General features: G+C 37.8%; 1 protein-coding gene across 2 annotated transcripts in view; it reads right to left on the bottom strand.

Annotated features, from left to right (window-relative positions):
- The window catches only part of TLL1 (tolloid like 1), a 139824-nt gene that overhangs the window by 46593 nt on the left and 75364 nt on the right, over nt 1-17867 (bottom strand). For both annotated transcript variants that reach the window (XM_063336106.1, XM_063336107.1), the window contains exons 6-8: nt 11866-12044; nt 9989-10094; nt 6976-7100 (exon numbers count right to left, since the gene is read on the bottom strand). In XM_063336106.1, coding sequence (XP_063192176.1) covers nt 6976-7100; nt 9989-10094; nt 11866-12044 — 410 coding nt within the window. The remainder of the gene's footprint in view (nt 1-6975; nt 7101-9988; nt 10095-11865; nt 12045-17867) is intronic.

Here is a 17867-nt window from a genome sequence, read left to right as displayed (position 1 = left end):
GCAGAATGGAAAACAGACTAGTTATTTTATGATTTATTCAAAACTATGATTTTAAGCCAATCTGACATTCATTCCATTTTACACAGGATGTTTTTATTCCATGAACTATTTCACTGGTGTGCTGTCCGCTGACATAACCAAAATTACAGCAGTCTTAAAAATGTCACTGCAGTCAATCAACTGCAAAATTATACATATAACTTGAGTGAAAAAAATAGCCACACCCTTTGACACATCCTTTAAGAACCAAAACAAAAGTAGAACAAAAGCTGGAATGGCATGATTGGCACCACACTGGAATTTCGTCAGTGGTTTAATTTAATTTAGTACTTTGCCCACATGAGAGTCCCTTCCAACCCAAACGGTTTATGATTCTATGAGAGATTTATCTGACCTAAACTCGCTCATTTATATTGGTATAGAAAACTACATCCTATATTCAACAAAATCTCTTGCAACAGTGATTTGTAGAGATATGAGTAATAAAGTAAAGCAAATGTGAAGTCCTAAAATACCAAAGGCTTTTATATTCTTTATTATTGAAGCTTTTAGCACCCATATCTCACCTGTCAATCACACTACTAGCTGCAGACAGGCTGATTAATAATTCCTCTTCACACTAAAATACAGTATTGGAAGCTCCTGCCATTCTCCACCACTAAAACTGATTCTGGTAGGTGTCACACCTCAGTCAGTCATCTTTTTTGACCTTATTCAAGTTGTTTCACCCACCAATTTTGCAGGTGTGATACAAGAGATGTGAATTTGAGAATATTATCCCATGACTGACAGTGTAATCAGATCTGCAGTACTTTCAAATTACAGTGCTACCACTGCCAGCAGGTGAACTACTGTATCATCAAAATCTCAATGAATTATAAATGATCTGGAAAATCTTTAAATAAAAGGGGACAAAGGAAGAAATTGTTTATGACAAAGACAGACAACACAGCTGTACAGGCTGTCTTGTTAAAATGCGTCTAAAATGTAATCTGACAACTACACTGTAATATCAGGCATAAGCTACATTCAAGGCATCAAATATGCTCTCTAAATGGTTATTGTGACTAGGAGAGAAAAGAAAGACTGGTTCGGCCCCAAAAAATTTAATGGCTAAAGTCACCTGCCACCATGTCCTTTAGGAATGAAACAGAAAAAAAATATATTTTTTTACTCCCCTCATTTAAAAAAAATGTGGCTTTATCTTTAAAAAAACGCAGGCAGCCACAGCAAATGACATGTACAAAAAGGGTATTCAGTGCTAAATAATTATTTCTGTACAAAGCCTTTTCAGTGAAAAGGCTATATCCGTAATTAACCAGAGTTTATTTTTAACACAGCGATGAATGCAAACTTAAATAAACTGCAGAGTACTGTACTGGGTTCCCCCAGCGCTAGTGAACTGTATTGTAGCTTACAACGCATACGTAAAAAACACTTGAAAGAAGGCCAAAAGTAAAATTGTAGTCTTGTACAGGAGTAGAGGAAAGCAGAGCCCAAAGAGGAGGTACCCCGCGCAGCAGATGCACGCACAACTCGGGAGATCCGTGGGGATCCATGTATTCTTCTCACGGCTTTTAGAGCCCTCTTCTGTTCTTCCTCCCATGCACGGCTTCAGTGAGACTACACTGCATCAGTGTACTCTCACAAAGCATAAAACCATATTTCAAGCTTTAGTACATCTTCTGTTTGCTCTAGCTATAACTATTTCACCAACACTACAGTTACTAAGGAAGCCTTGAGCAGAGGACACGATGAGAGACGGGGAATGCTGTTTGTCCCATCTTTTCTGCTCACGTTGCATTTTTTTCAATTAACTGTAACTTCGACTCACAAATAGTATGAAGTCATGCAATGCGCACACCCACATAACGTGGAGTATGTAAGCAAACAAAATGCTATCACGTATGTGGGACACTTGAGATATCAGTCCAAATGCAGCCCTGCAATTAATAAGAGGGGAGGAGGAAGACCTTGGCGTAACGACCTCTTACTCTATCAATAAAGTCCCTAAATTACACCATTATAAAAGTAAACAGCCATCAATGAGTTAAGCATAATAGCTTTACATTTTTGAAAATATTTCAGAATTTTTCTCTCTTATAAAGTGTGCAGGATTATTTTCTTTTCCTAGGAATTATAGAACAAAGCTAGTTAATAAAACAATTTAACTTATATCCATATTAAATGCCTGGTAGCTCTCTATAAAACCAAAATTCTCATAAACATCTCTGAATTTAAGAGAAGCATAAGAAAAATTATAATTGGATCACTTCTACTAAGAATTAACACAATCAGAATTTATGAAATATATTCAGGCGTTACATTTTTCACCAGATTTACTATTTAATTTAAAATTCCTGGTTACTCAAGGGAACTATAACAAGCGCAGCTTATACAAATCAATAGTTGAATTCATTATCTATGGGATCTGAGTTCCAGGCTGGCTTCCAGAGCTGCTGTAGACAGGGAGATATTTGGACATTTCTCATTTAGAAGCACATTCCTCTGCAATGGGTCAGTGGTAATTGAAACAGTTAAAATTCTGTCACTAAAGAATGTAAAGGTTTTCTCTTTAATTGGATTTGGGCAACTACAGTATCAGTGATTATGCTTATGAACTGGGATATTATAAACATTTTACTGTGTGAACATCCATTAGTAATGGAGTCCACTTTGGAAAAGAAACGTAGAAGGAAAATGAGTGGTAAGGGCTACTAATTTAAATTTCCTAAGAACTAATCTTAGTATATTTCATGTCAGAAGACATTAATTACAACTTCAATCTTGCACATCTCTGCTTTATAAAGCATTTGTACTTTTTTATTCCATTGCTAATCATTAACATTGACAATGTTTTCTCCGATGCTTTTTTTCCCCTCCCAAATGTCATGCCTTGATATATCAATTTTACTAGACTAGACCACTTGCAGAAATGCCACTTTAGCTCTCCCCACACACACTCCAACCAAAACAACAATCTCCCGTCTGTTTCGCAGCTTGAGGAGGTTAGACTTCTGATAAACCTTTCTGTGGTAAGGAAAAGAAATTGCTTCTCCTTGTAAAGATTAGCAATGGGTGCAGGCAGCAGGTAGATTATTCGCTTATACAAAGCAATTTCTACCAGTGAACTCTGTGGCACTGTTTAATTACACAGCCTGTGCATAACACCTCTCTGGGCTGGCCTACACACACGGTCAAGTCCCATTAAGGATTATAGTGAAATCTGCAAATGACAAAGCCCAGATCCTCCAAGACATTTAGGGAACCAATGCTCATTCCTTTGTCCATAGCACTAGCAAATACATACTGTCATATACAGCTAATTTAAGCTTACCCTTGTCCAAAGAGAATTAAGATCTTTAATACTTTAGACCCAAGCCTGTACGTCTGTACATATATGGCATATATAGCTGCCACAGAGTCCTAAAAATATCTGGTGCTGATAATGTACTCGTTAAACCAAAAACTCAAATCAGTTTAGGACAACTCAGTGTCTTACTGTTGATTTGATTCCCCTTTATAGTTATAGGAAAACGTAGTTATAGGGTCTTAATCTAAAAACCTTAATCCTCCTTATGTAGTGACTGAAGGCTGACTTTTGAACTTGAACGCTCTTTTTTAATCTAATAAAGATGGGAGCAAGTGAAGCCTGAGGAACAGTGAGGACAGCACAAAAAAGAGCCAGGCTAGGTATCCTTCATCTGTTCTTTTCCACACATGCTGTCACAGACCCCGACAATTTGTAAATTTGCTGAACTTGCCATCCACTGTCTCTTCCTCTGACCAGCCTTCTCCTGCCAGTCTGAGCCTCCTTTCCCATCCCCTATTCAGTCCCACCCTACCCACTTATTTCTTGTCCTCTCTTTCTGCCTAACAGCATCCTCTCCATCATTTCCCTTTCTTACTCTCTTGCTCCTGTAAAACTACATACACATTTTAAATCAACTACAATTTCTATACAGAACTGTAAAGGTAGACCTGTGCTGAAATTTTAGTACCTACACCAGAAAAAACTGTATTCTATAACTCTGTCAGACGGTCTGAAATCCGTTGTAATACATCCAGCCTTGAAGTTCAAAATCTGTTCTCAAATGCCAAGACGCCCAAACAAAGTTCAAAGTAAGATTGGCAGAGGAAGGACCCTCAACTTAGTTGCTCGCTTTCTCCTTGTTATTCTATCGTGTAACAATGTAACTCAGTCTTAAAATGTAACAGATCCCTATCAGCAATTATGTTTTCCTTTGACAAAAGTCCTAAGACAAAGTTAAAAACAAACCAAAATTACTGTTGCTAGGTTGTCCAGTCCTGGCACTCACTCAGCTGGTGAAAGACAGGTTATCAAACCTCATGCCTTGGCTTCACCAAGCTCAAAACTGTTTCTCGGTCACTAAACCCTTTCCTGAATAATGACCCTGAATATCCTGACTAGCTAAAACAGCCTGGGAGGCTCAGCTGCCTCACCCTTGCGAGGACCAGCTGTGTCCTCCAGCAGCCCTGAGGCTCAGCTTCATATTCACAGGCCCCAGAAGCTTCTCGGACCAGAAACTCTTTGCAGGAATAACTAGAACTCCAAACAAAACACGGACAATACCGCAAAATCCTTTATCACAGAAGTGCGTATCTCTGGAAAACACTGATTTAAGGTACTGTTTTCTGTATTTTCATTGTATTACGTTTAAGGCAACACAAACGAACACGTGAAACAATGCAGGTGTTATTAATGTTTGAAATATTCACTGCTGTTTTATCATAAGCAGACATCACAATTAACATCTTTTGTTCGAAACAGGAAATACAGCACACCTCCAAAAATAACAGTCACGGATTTTATTACCATATTCTATGATGATTGTATGATTCTTTCCATAAAACCAAAAGTTTAATGTCTGGATTTTCCGTCTCCCTATTTTCTGAAAAATTTAGTAGATCACAAGTACTGTGCGACTTTCAGAGAGCTGCTTTACTTATCAGATGTTTAAGCTTGTGTTGTGTTATTCGCACACACACACATAGCTTCTATTAAAAATATTAACTGAAAAAATAGGATGTTAAATAGTATGCTAGTCAAAATTTGTAACAAAACCTTCTGCCTTTTTCTCTCTCTTAAAACTTACTTTCTTTTATGGACTGGCTCATTAAAGTAAGGCTAGAAAACCAATGCCTTTTATCCCAAAGTTTGCCAAAGCAAAGAGCCAGAAATGGAGCATGATCCTGCAACCACTGTTAATTTTTCTTATCCCTCCAAAGTGTGTTCACCAGTGCTGCAAAAATAACTTCTACAGCACACACTACTACTGAACAACCATGGGTTTACAATACTGTGAAATTAACTTTCAGCAAGAGTTTCAAGACATTGAAAGAAATGCTAACTCATCATTACACGTTTCCATGAGTTATATGAAAAGGACATTTTCTCTGAACAGCTATTTGAACATCAGCTGAAAAAGCACATTGCGTCTTTTTCAGTTGAGTGAAAGTGCATGTTAGAGTATGATACACACACTTAGCAGCCTAGGTTGTAATTTTTTTAGTTTATTTTTTTCTTTCTTGAGTCATTGTGATCATAAAATACTTGCTGCTTTCACATGGTTTTGATCCTATAGTCTATTTCTGTCTCCAAAATTTGTCTTTTATCAGAATATATACATGTTCTCTGTGTTTATGAAATTGTTGCTCTCTGTATACTCTTATTAGAAATAATGTTGTCAAGAAGAATGCCATTATTCAAGTTCTTGCTGTACCAAAAGAAAGAACAAAAATTATTCCACAAGGAACAGTTGTTAAAGAAAATATGTTAAAGTGGTTTCTCCTCTGGTAGGCCCACAAACACTGTGCATGTTCTTGGTATATAGAAGATTATGATTCAATGTACTCACAGCAGAAAGGAATAGCATATTTCAGCTGTACAGTGTACATCAAATGCCCATCAGATGCCCCAGATCTTCAGTAGATCCCACTGCTGCTGATACAAATCTGAAGCAGCTCCATCACTTCAGTCCTGATCCCCTTTTTAGTCCTTCTGTATGCATCAGGTTGTAAAAAGTAGCCATATAGCTGACTTAAAACAATTACTGAGACTTCATTAATTCCCACGAGGAGCAGGAGGGCTGTAAATCCCATGTGGCACAGAGCTGGTATGTCTAGCCTCCCACAAGGACCTTGCTGGCAAATTCTGGCTGAGAGATGTCACTTCTGAACTGCTCCTGTTCACAGCAAGGGTTAAAACTGGTCTCGACTATAACTAGACCCAGGAAAGAAAAACCTTTTTCTTTGAGAGTTCACACACTTTGCCAGCACTTAGAAAAGAATTAGCACAGGAAAGCAACTACAGGATTGACTCTGAGTTACTCCAGACTTGCTACTCATGTCTCTGAGACAGACAGCAACTCTACCCCAACACTATTTTGACATAAAACATTAATACGCGTTGAAATTATAGGATGCTAGAATTGGGCAGAAGAGATTCAAATACTAAATGTAACTGCTATAACTGAAGAAAGTTTATAAGAAGCTCTAGCTGGTTCATCCACGAAAGAGTTAACAACTTAGTTGTCCTGGCTTGTAATTTGTCAGATTTTCAAAAAATGTAATGTGTTCAGAGCTGATTGCAATGATTTCATTTGGTCCTTCTGCTTGAATTCAAATAAAACCAGACTCCAGTCAATATGCAAACCAGAAGTGACAGGAAACATCATCTTTTTTTCCTAGTCATTGAACAGGTAAGGAAAATAAAGACTGAAATGTCATGAAACTAAATGTTGTTTCATACAGTTTATCTGTCCATAAGTGCTTTGCATTCCAGAGACCTTACCTATAAGATTTCTTTCATGATTCTATTCTTGAACTGCCTACGTCAGTTGCCAACATGGAAACAGACTACTGCGCAGCTGACTCAAAAAATTTATCATTCCTCTTGAACAACAAGTCAAACAGTTGCTAGGATGTGGTTTTTGTTTGTTTGTGGTGCAATACCTGGACATCTATACAGCTTTCTTGCCTGTGCAATATCTCCTTTACTTAGACGAGTACGCTGGCCAATGGCAGGTCGTATACCATTATCATCACGGGAAGGGAGAATGGTATCCAGAAACATGCCCCTAAAAAAAATAAAAATAAAAATAGACCCCAAAAAACCCTATCAGGTTTCTGTCATAAAACTGTCTGAGCTTTATGAATGCATAATACTACTTTGTAAATCTAGAATTTACATTTGGCATAATGAAAAGGGTAAAATGCAGAACTTTAAATACAGAAAACATGTCATAAAAATTCCTCAGGCTGGCAAACTTTATGCAAAGTTATCAAAAAAGAATCTTCCTTCAGTACTTCAATTATATCAGCTTTTATATTTCTATTAGATAACAGGCGGGAAATCTCTTACTACTATTCAGACTACTCAGGAAAAAGGCACTGCTGTTAAGCTTTTGCTATATTGAAAAAAAGTGAATTACAAAATTATATAAAGATATATCAATTAGACCCTATCACAAAATTCTTAATCACAAAGTTCCTATTTCTAACAAAGTTTTCAAGGGAAGTCTGACTTACATGGGTAAGAGAGCAGGTAAAGTCAGGCACACTTGCCAATTATTCTTCTGTCAGGTGTTATAACATACCTGAGTCTACTCTAGCCACTGCTGCTTTTGAAACATAAATGCTTACTTGCCAACTTCAGCTTACTTTACAATGCAATATATCGACTTACCATACATGATTTTAATAACATTTACCCTAAATGACTGGATGTAACAGAGAAGCACACTTGTGCAGTTTTATTAAAAGTTTCGCAAATTTTAAATATGGTCTGAAATATTTTCATAGTCTCAAATTTTAAGAGTAAGGTACAAAACTAAGTTCTATTATCATGTTACAGAATTTGAAAATCTCTCAAATCCCATAGAATGGAAGTTAACAGACAAATATGTTTCTGTATTCTCTTGTTCTTTTTTTTTTTTTTTATACTCTCTTTTATATTTGTTGGGCTTTTATTGAAAAGTAAAACTGGTATTTTCAGGCATAGTGTAGGTCCATAAATGAATGAACAGTAAGGATCTTTGCAGTTAGGAATATAAATACAGATTGTTTTTTAAATTATAATAAATGAACCAGTTTGAGCACTGCAGGTACATATTGCTCTCTTTACCCAGTCAGATTTCTTGTGGCATCACTACAAATTTTGCCAAAAAAAAAAAAAAAAAAAAAAAAAAAAAGAGAATCACCTCAGGATGTTACCCTAATCTAAACCGTGAAATAACTTATAGCGTTATTCAGTTTCTAGAAATAACATTATTCTTTCAAAAAACTGTTTGTTTCTACACACTATAATTTTATTTTCCACTGATTTTTCGTCCAGCCTGAAACTGCTGCTATTCACATTTTGAAAAATGTGAAAACAATACTCTCTTAAATGCCTTACCTTAATAAGGGAACAACCTGTAACAGTTTTAACGCAGCGTGAGCAACATCATTGTGTGTGACTACAACTTCATGATGTTTTCTTTTTTCTACTGCTTATCTGGGTGAGTAAAGTCTAACAAACAGCTGGCAGTATGCCACACTGAGCACGACTCATGCTTTCAAGATAAATCAGTGCAAATCAATACATGAACTCAAGCGTTTGCTGGTTGTTTTTAAACAGTATGAAGTAACAACTTCTTGTACCTTAGGGCAGGGCATGCCTACTCATGGCACTATTAGTTTTTGCCAGCTTGGAAAGTGGTGAGATCAGGGCCCACAAATCAAATTATCTTGAGGTTGTCATTGCCCTAGGACTCAGCGGGGGTTCCAGCTTGTTAAACTACTCTATTTTATATAGGTTCTTATAATCTCTTCCTTAAGGTAATGTATCTGTAACTGCATTAAGCGATGTGACTAATATCTATCTCATGTGACTCATTCCTGTGCTTTCCAGGGTGAATTATGTGTATGCTGAATACATCCTTTGGTAGGTTTCTTTTTTTTTTTAACAATATAATTTATACTGAGGAGGAACAAGCTTAAGAAATTTGCAAAGGGTGGTGAGGTTTCTGGTGGTCTTCAGTTTATTTCAGACTCTCAGATTATTGAGTATTTTGGCTTAAAATGCACAAATTGGACAAAAAAAAAAAAGGTGAGCACATAACTTTTCAAACTAGCATTTTTTTGTTGGGTTTTTTTTTGATGTTTCTTTTAATTTACATTGCTCTGGTATTCCTAGAAAGTAATTAGCTGAACTGTGACTTGATATGAAATATAAGAGGAGACTGGGTGAAAGACTCCTCCTTCACTTACTCTCCAGAGCAGGGCAAGCCTATGGGAACAGCTTGTGGTACAGCTCCCCACATCCATGCAGAGTTTCAGAGCAAGCCCCGCATAAATTACTAAGGAGTTGGGAACAGATCAGCCTGCAACAGGCCAGAGCAAAACCAGCAGAACTCTTCATTACATGGATTAGATGACAGTAACAATCTGTACAAACAACAGAGAAGAGATTGCAGCTGCTGTTGTAAATGGTTGACTGCAGCTCTTAGCAAAGGCTGTGGCTGGCGTGGTAGATGTCCTAATACCATAACGTGTTCTACTTGCATAATGCATAGTTACTCAGATACTATGCATCAAAGGAGATTTCTCTTTAAGAGAACAGATCACGTTAAACATAAAATTCCTAGCCATTTCACTCATTTGGTTTTTCCAAATTCAAAATTTGGTGAAGACAAAAAGAAAGTGAGTATCTTATGAAATGATGTTTCCAGATTATCCTGTCTTAAAATCTAAAGACCTAAAGCAAAATCAGAAGGCTGCTTTCAAACCGAACAGAACAAAAACATGTTTAAAAGTGTAATTAAATTAATTTGACTTAAAATAAACACGCTGCGCTTTGACTGCTGTAATACTATATTGCAAGGGGGATATTAAGTGATTTCGGTATACTTAAAAAAGCATAGTCCTTAGCATTCACAGAGAGGAAGAGAATTAAAAGTCAAAAGGTATAACCTGAGACTCCAACCTTGAGAAGGTGTTCCTGGCATAGTGCATAATGCTGTCAAAGTCGTATGGTTCCCCAAGGGAGTTCACCTCTCCAGGCTCCATCTTCAAGAAGTTGTATTCCTGACCTACAAATGATTGATAATTAGGAGTTTCTTTAAGATCTTCTTTTGTAAAGATAAAAACAAAACAGGAAATTAAAAACAACAAAGATCCTAACCTAGTCGCTCACTGACATTCATAAATCCTAGCCATTTGTGAGTAACTGTGTGACTTTATTAACCAAGAGGGCAAACACACCTTCTGAAGCACACATCAAATTCCTACATTTGGCATTTAGAAAGACTGTTCTCATTCATCTAAGCCACATAAAAACCCCACACATTACGTTGTGCTTCATGTAGAATCCATAAATTTGCTGGCTTGGTTCTTAATTGCAGAAAGAAATAATTTTGACTGCAAAGACCCCAGAAGAACCCTCCTCATTGTAGACTTATTGGATACTAAAGAGACTTCACTTCAGCAAAGGCTATTCTCAGAGCCCCCACATAATACAAACATTACAAAGTCACGTTTTCTTGAAAAAATCTTGAATCTTGAAAAAGCCAGCTGTTGCAACTTAAAGAAAGCAGAAGAGGAACAAAATTACACTTAGTTCATAACTCCTGACAAAGAACTAATCCTTTAGTTCTAATCAGTGTATTAAGAGATACAAAGCATCCCTTACTCCAAGTCATATTCCCATTGGTGTCTTGCAACAAAAACACAGTGGCATTAACATTATTAACGAACATAATCTGTATAATAAAACAAAACACAGGTGTCTTGGTGGTCATGACTTCCTGATCTCATTTAGTGATCCTCAACCTCATGCCACACCACAAGAAGTGGTTTCAGCCAGAAACTAGAGACACAACTGAAAGGAGAGAGTAGGAAGCTGAGGATGGCACTACAGCTGATTTTCCCCATCACAGAAAAAGCACAGAGGAAGAGCACATATGGCATCTACACAAGTCAATGACACAAAGAGAACAGAAGGAAGGCTTGGATGCACGTGCCCTTTCAGGACTTCATAGACTTGTGGGAGTGTGTCAGGTTGCCAGTCATCTTCCAAGTCCTAGTTGAGGTGGCAAAGATTTATTGCATCTCAAATCTATTTTGTTTTAAAGCATTTTCTCTAGGAACAGACAAATACTCCAAGCTATCATTGGACAATTTCTGATTTCACCCCTTCCTGAGCAGAGAATTCACACAAGTAAAAATCAGCATTTCACATTTATGAGCATTGCAAACGAAACATCCGTAGTTCCCTCCCATCTTGCCCTCACAAAACAAGTGTAGGCACAACAGCTAGACTGACAAAGAGATGAAAGTCAAAGCTTAAATTGCTCAAGTTCTTCAGATGCTTTATCTCGGCAACTCCAAGGCCAGTAGCTAAAAACGCAAGCTCTGTTGGAAACTGGGGGAACAGTGCCCATCTTTGTCACAGATTCAAAGTCCTCAGCTTACTTTCCAGGTCTAAACCTCTTGGGCAGCTAAAAAGCTCTTGAGATGTAAAGACTACAAAAGAAAAGCCCTTTCTCAAGCACAGAAACATGACTTCTAAAGGAAGAGCAATGGCTTCCTTCAAAGCTTTTCAGCATGATTCTTATTTATCCTCTTCTAGCCAAAACTATATAATGGTTTGCTATTTGGCCAGATCTTTACAAAGGATTGTATTTTAGTTGCAGTATTTCATTTGTGAATCAGCTTGAGATCAGGCTAGCTAAGAGGAATAGCAGGCATAAATACTCATTTCTGCTATTCAGCATGCAGTTTTAAAAGAGTTGTGTGGATGAAAGAAACAGCAAAAAGAAACATATTTTTTTTTCCCAAAAAATATTTATCAGAGTATCTCACCAGGCTGGATGTTTTCTCTAATGATGGTGACATGGTCATCACGGTCTGGTCGTGTATGTTCGTGCCAGAAACCTATCACATGACCCAACTCATGGACAACTATGCCAAATTTATCACAGTTCTTGCCAATAGATATAGCCTGAGGACCATTTCCCCTTCGACCCACATAAGAACAGCACCTGTAATTAAAGCACAAACACAGATGAAAGTTTTCATGCATATCTCTATAGGAAATTCAGTTAAAATATGACAAAATATTTATTAAAAAAAAAAAATCAGCAGAGCAATGCACTCCAGCTCTAGTGCAAAACAACTGGTTATTCAGAATACCTAACAAAAGACACGTGTATGTTTGGGCGTTTTTTTTTAATTCAAGGTCTTCTTGAAAGATGTTAGCTGCGGTCAACAGAATCGTCACTTGTGGCCTTGTATCTCAAAATGACCCAGGAACTTCTTTTCACCCAAAGAATCAATAAAAATAGAGTTGACTGGAACTACCATCTCACCCATGCATATCACTGCTTTCTTGCCTGTGCACACTCAAGAGGCATACAGAGGGAAGCAGAAAGAATAAGTAAAGTCAAAGTTTCTTCTGTGCCATAATTCTGTTGTAGGTCTTGACAGCACTCATCAGACTCTTGGTCACTCAAGTTCTGATTCATTTGCTTTATTTTGATCTGAAAAGTCACCCTACTTCATTAGCTCCATCTATAAAGGGTGCAGATATGATGTAAGTGAAATAGTAGTTCTATAAAAGATTCTTAGCATGTAGTTGAAAATATGGAAGGAAAATACCTGAAACAGATACGGAATCCTGTGATGCCACTGTGCAATCTCTCCTCATTTCTTGTTTCTCTGGCTATGGGTGATACACAGTGTCATTTGCAACAACAGTGTATCAGGCGGTTGAATGCTCTGGATTCGTGCAAACCATTTTTTTTTCTCCCACTCATGCGTTTTTTTAACAGGAACCTTAGTCCCAGTAAGTCATACTTTCACAAGAAAAAAACCAACACAAACAACCCCAAAAAAAACTACTTCACAACTTCTCTCATGTTTCATTCCTGTTCCACTGCACTTCCATGATTCCAATGTAAACTGACAGAACAGTTATGCCCTTTTTAGCATTCATACTCTCAGCATTTATCTGAGATCACGGAATCACGGAATCACAGAATCTTCAGAGTTGGAAGGGACCTCCAGAGATCATCTAGTCCAACTCCCCTGCTAGAGCAGGATTACCTAAAGCACATCCCTCAGGGCTGCATCCAGGCGGGTCTTGAAAATCTCCAGAGAAGGGGACTCCACCACCTCCCTGGGCAGCCTGTTCCAGTGCTCTGTCACCCTCACTGTAAAGAAGTTTTTCCATGTATTTGAACGGAACTTCCTATGTTCTAGCTTGTGCCCATTGCCCCTTGTCCTGTCGCTGGGAACCATTGAAAAGAGCCTGGCTCCGTCCTCCTTAAACCCACCCTTTAGATACTTGTAAATATTAATCAGGTCCCCCCTCAACCTTCTCTTCTCCAGGCTAAAGAGTCCCAGCTCTTTCAGCCTTTCCTCATAAGGGAGGTGCTCCAGTCCCATAATCATCTTGGTTGCCCTTCGCTGGACTCGCTCCAGTAGTTCCCTGTCCCACTTTTTGATTGGGGAAAAAAAGTCTGTGCTAGCAAAAGGAGAGAAGGGAGAGTAAAGCAAATCCTACCAAAATGGAAGACAATTTCAGGTTTCATAAGCTGTCACCTCTGAAGAACTTAAATATTTCAAGCCAGCACTATAATCCCTAATAAAAGCCTGATTTCCCATCTTTGCTCTGCGAATTCTGCAGTCTGTCAGGTGGAATGGAGTTGTACTCAGCAGATCACTTCCACCTTCTCCCTCCTCCCCCCTCTTTTTTAAAAACTTGGTTTCTGATGCAACATTTACATAGCAGAATGTATTTGGTCCTTGAGGAGGCCAATGCTAGTGTGGAGAATGATCCTGTCCTTCATGTGCCTCTGTGGGCAATAAAGGAAGAGCAGCTATGGGAGCAATACTGATATCGGATTAAGTTACACAGAAAACTTTTGCTTGTTTCTCCTTTTCAGTTTTGTGGTGGCAAAGAGAGTTTTCACTTTGGTTAAGCGGCCTGCCAGTCAGTCTTGGTTGGTCTTCTTCACTGATTATTTTTTTTTGGTGTCTAATACAACTAGAATTTTAAAATACAAATATTAGAGAAGTACAGCCATGGCATTTTAGCTCACAACACCTGTTCTTAGTAAGCATATACTGGTTTTGCACTAATGGTTAGAATCAAGGATAAATATACAAAAAAAAAGATAGTAATATCCTGAAATTACAAAGGCCACACAAGTTACTTTACAGAGGAAAATATTACTACAACAGCCTAAAAAGGTTGTATCAAGAATTTTGAAACTATCTAACAACTTATTGTTGGGAAAAATTATTGTTCACATTGCAATCATTCCTTGCCATCTCAATAGCTTCTCAAGTATTCCTACCCTCAAAATAAGTTAACACTTCTCTTCCTGCTTTAAATAGTTCCAAGGATAGGCATAAGTCACCTTTTTAGGTCAAAGCACCAAATTAGTCTCAGTGCTTCAGCTAGACTTGTGCAATATCATGTTTAAGAGATTCTTAAGGTGTCTTCCTTTAACAGCTGTCTTCAAGGCAGGTAAATAAAAACAATGGCAATTTACACTCCCTGCTATAATTCTGCATCATTGTCAATGTTGCAGGTTTACGTGCTACTGTTCCAGACCACAGTAAAAGAAAATAAAGAACACCTGTGTATTGCTCTTGTGTATTTCCCTCATTCTATATAAACTGTATTAACACAAAATTACTATTTAAACTGTTTATGATATAGAAATATTATAAACACTGATATAAATAACAGTAACGGAAAAACTACCTTAAGATGTGCCCTAAAAATACAGCATGGCTGATAAAAAGGAGCAACAGATAGCAGAAATAAGATTAAAATAAAAATTTAAAGTAGTTACACGCTTTTATCTCATGATTCCACAGTGGAATTCACCTTTGCACCTGACGCTCTGACGTTGTTTTGCTTAACATATTTTTCAGACTGCATGTTTGCAGAATATTATGGCTACAGGTGAGTACGTAAACATAATTAACGCACTACAGATATTTTCAATATCATTTTTACCCAGGTTTTTAATCTTTCACCACTCACTCAATTATTTGAATGTGTTTATATTGTGCAATGAGGAAATTATCATGGTTTATACACTCTCTTATTTACTCATGCTCAACCCCGGGGAGAAAAGTGTTTGGATCCTGGAGAAGGCTTTGGTTTTTTGTTGTGTTTTGTGGGGTTGTTTTTGTTTTGTTTTTTAAACATCCTACACAGTGTTATTTACTGTCCCATCCAATTAGAGTGGGAATGCTAGAGGACACACTTTGCACTCTGAGCCAAAGGTAATAGAATTTGCTGCAACTCTTCATTCTCAGAAAAGTTTATTCATTTAAAAAGCCATTAAAGACCTTCTACCCTCAGTATAGAATTTGCAATTCACTGTCACAGGCAGCTGTACTATGTACACTGAATAAATTTGTCAAACACAGTTCCCAGGTACCGGACTTCAATTCTTTTAGAAAACACAGTCCCTTATTTTTGAACACTTTGATGTGAGGACCAAGATGTGGCATTTGCCTTGGTAGTCTGCAGAAAGCTATGGCAGAAAACACAAGAATCAATCAGATGAAGTAATCAACACATCAGCATGTCACCATTTCCATAGTTGGTGAACTTAATAAGCTAGGGCTTCCCACCTATGCTAAGGTCATGTACATCATTACAGTAATTATGCTATACAGACCTTAACTTGGGCAGAGATAAAATGCACTGACAATGCTTGATGATTGTTTTAAAAACAAAAAAGCATGAAATGCATTCAACCTATGAAAATTCACATTACAGACCACTAAATACGAATAAAATTCTGCTGATTCTTGCATAATTTGGATTGGAAAGGACCTCTGGAGGTCTCCAGTTCAACTTTCTGCTCAAAGTATGGTTAGATATGAAGTCAGACCAGGGTTGCTCAGGTCTTTAGCCAGTCAGGTCTTGAAAACCTCCAAGGATGGAGGCAGCACAGCCCCTTTGAACAACCTGCTCTAATGCTTGGCTGTCCACACTGTGAAAAACTTATTCCCCATATCCAGTCTGACTCTCAATTTCTTCAGTTTATGCCTGTTGCCTTGCAATCTCCCACCAAGCACCAGCACAAAGAGCCTTGCTACCTCCTCTTGTTGCCCTCCCCTTCGGAACTGCAGGCTGATGCTGGGTCCCCCTGAAGCCACCTCTTCTCCAATCGAGCAAACCCTGGACCTTGACAGGGCAAGTGCTCCAGCTCCCAAGCACCTTGGCACAAGGCTTAAGTCCTTCCAGATTACTAATATCTTTCTTGTATTTGGGGTCCACAACAGGATGTAGAGTCTATCTATAACCTATCTATAACCTAAAAAGTGGTGAGTAGAGAGGGATGACCCCTTCCCTTGAGCTACCAACTGTGCGTCTCTTCACACAGCCCCAGATGCTGTTGGCTGCCTTAGCTGCCAGGGCCTGCGGCAAACTTCTTCCCATCCTACTCTCTGATGGCCTTCTACATAGAGCTGCTCCCCAACCCAGCAGTGCATGGCCTATCTTGTTCTTCCTTTGCAGATGCAGGGCTTTGCATTTGCCCTTGTTGAACTTCATAAGGTTCCTGCTGGTCTGTTCCTCCTGCCTGCCTGAGTCCCTCTGGGTGGAAGCTCTACCATTGAGCCTACCATCTGCCCCCAAACTTGGTGTCATCTGCAAACTTGATGAGAGCACGCACCATCACCCCTTCGTGGGTCATTGATAAAGATCTCAAAAGGACAGGTCCCAGGATAAGCCCCTGCGATACTGCACTTTCAGTCATAGTCTGAGTCCAAGTCATTAACCACAACCCTCCACGCCCAACCACACAACCAGTTTTAATCTATCTAGTTTTCCATTCATCTATAATTCTGCAAAAAACACACTGGAAATTCAACACATGTAAACACATTTGTTTAAATCCTGGACTTTAATTTGTAATTCAAAGCCTTTATGATCTGAATACAACACAAGACGGCAGTGTAAGAGATTGACGAGAATAAAGTTAGGATAACCATGAATAATTATGAAAAGGCAGAACAAATCCTTTAGTTTAAAACAGTTTAAACACTTCTGCTGAGTCTTCGTGTTTACCACTGTGTGGAAACTCCATAGAGAAAAATTGCAATGCAGTACTAAAGAACGTTAATCAACATTTAGAGCTTAAAGCAAATCAAAGGTTACTATGACTGTAGGTTGTAGACTATTTAATACAATTTCAATAGTTTTAACATGCGTATCTTATTGACTTCATGTACACTACATGCTTCATCTAGCAAAGTCATATTTGGTGGCTTAAAAATTTCCATAGATTTTCAATATAATTTTTGCACAGTGACACTTTGGAGACAAATAAAGAAAAAGTGAAAAAATAATACATAATTGTTCTAAATATCACCCTCTATGACATCTCCAGCTCTACTTTTATTGACACTGTTCACAACAAGGGCAAAAGAATAAAGCAAGAATTTAACTGTCTGTCTCTTCCTGTTCTTTTTACATCATCTGGACCAAAAAAGGCTTTAGCCTTTTGGGTTGTGCATTATAATTGCAGAACAACAAAATGGCTAGTATAACACATTAAGTTATTAATACAATTTGGTTTTATAAGAAAATAAGGTAAATACCTAATTAACCAGTTCACTGAATACAACTGATTGTTTCTCAAAAACAGAGGTGCTTAAGATCACATCTGCAAGATTTTAGTGGTATTTAAAAATCAGATGAATTTTTAGGTGTTTTCAAAAATCATTTGACATTTTACTATTATAGTCATTAAAAACCAACAGAAATTGGGCATTATCAAATGTGTATAGTGACTTTAGGTACCTCATCTGACACCTTTGAAATATGTTTT

Source organism: Chroicocephalus ridibundus, chromosome 5, assembly GCF_963924245.1.
Source record: "Chroicocephalus ridibundus chromosome 5, bChrRid1.1, whole genome shotgun sequence".
Classification (NCBI taxonomy): Eukaryota; Metazoa; Chordata; class Aves; order Charadriiformes; family Laridae; genus Chroicocephalus; species Chroicocephalus ridibundus.
The sequence above is the reverse complement of the archived record's forward strand: the minus strand, read 5'-3'. Positions and strand labels throughout refer to the sequence as shown.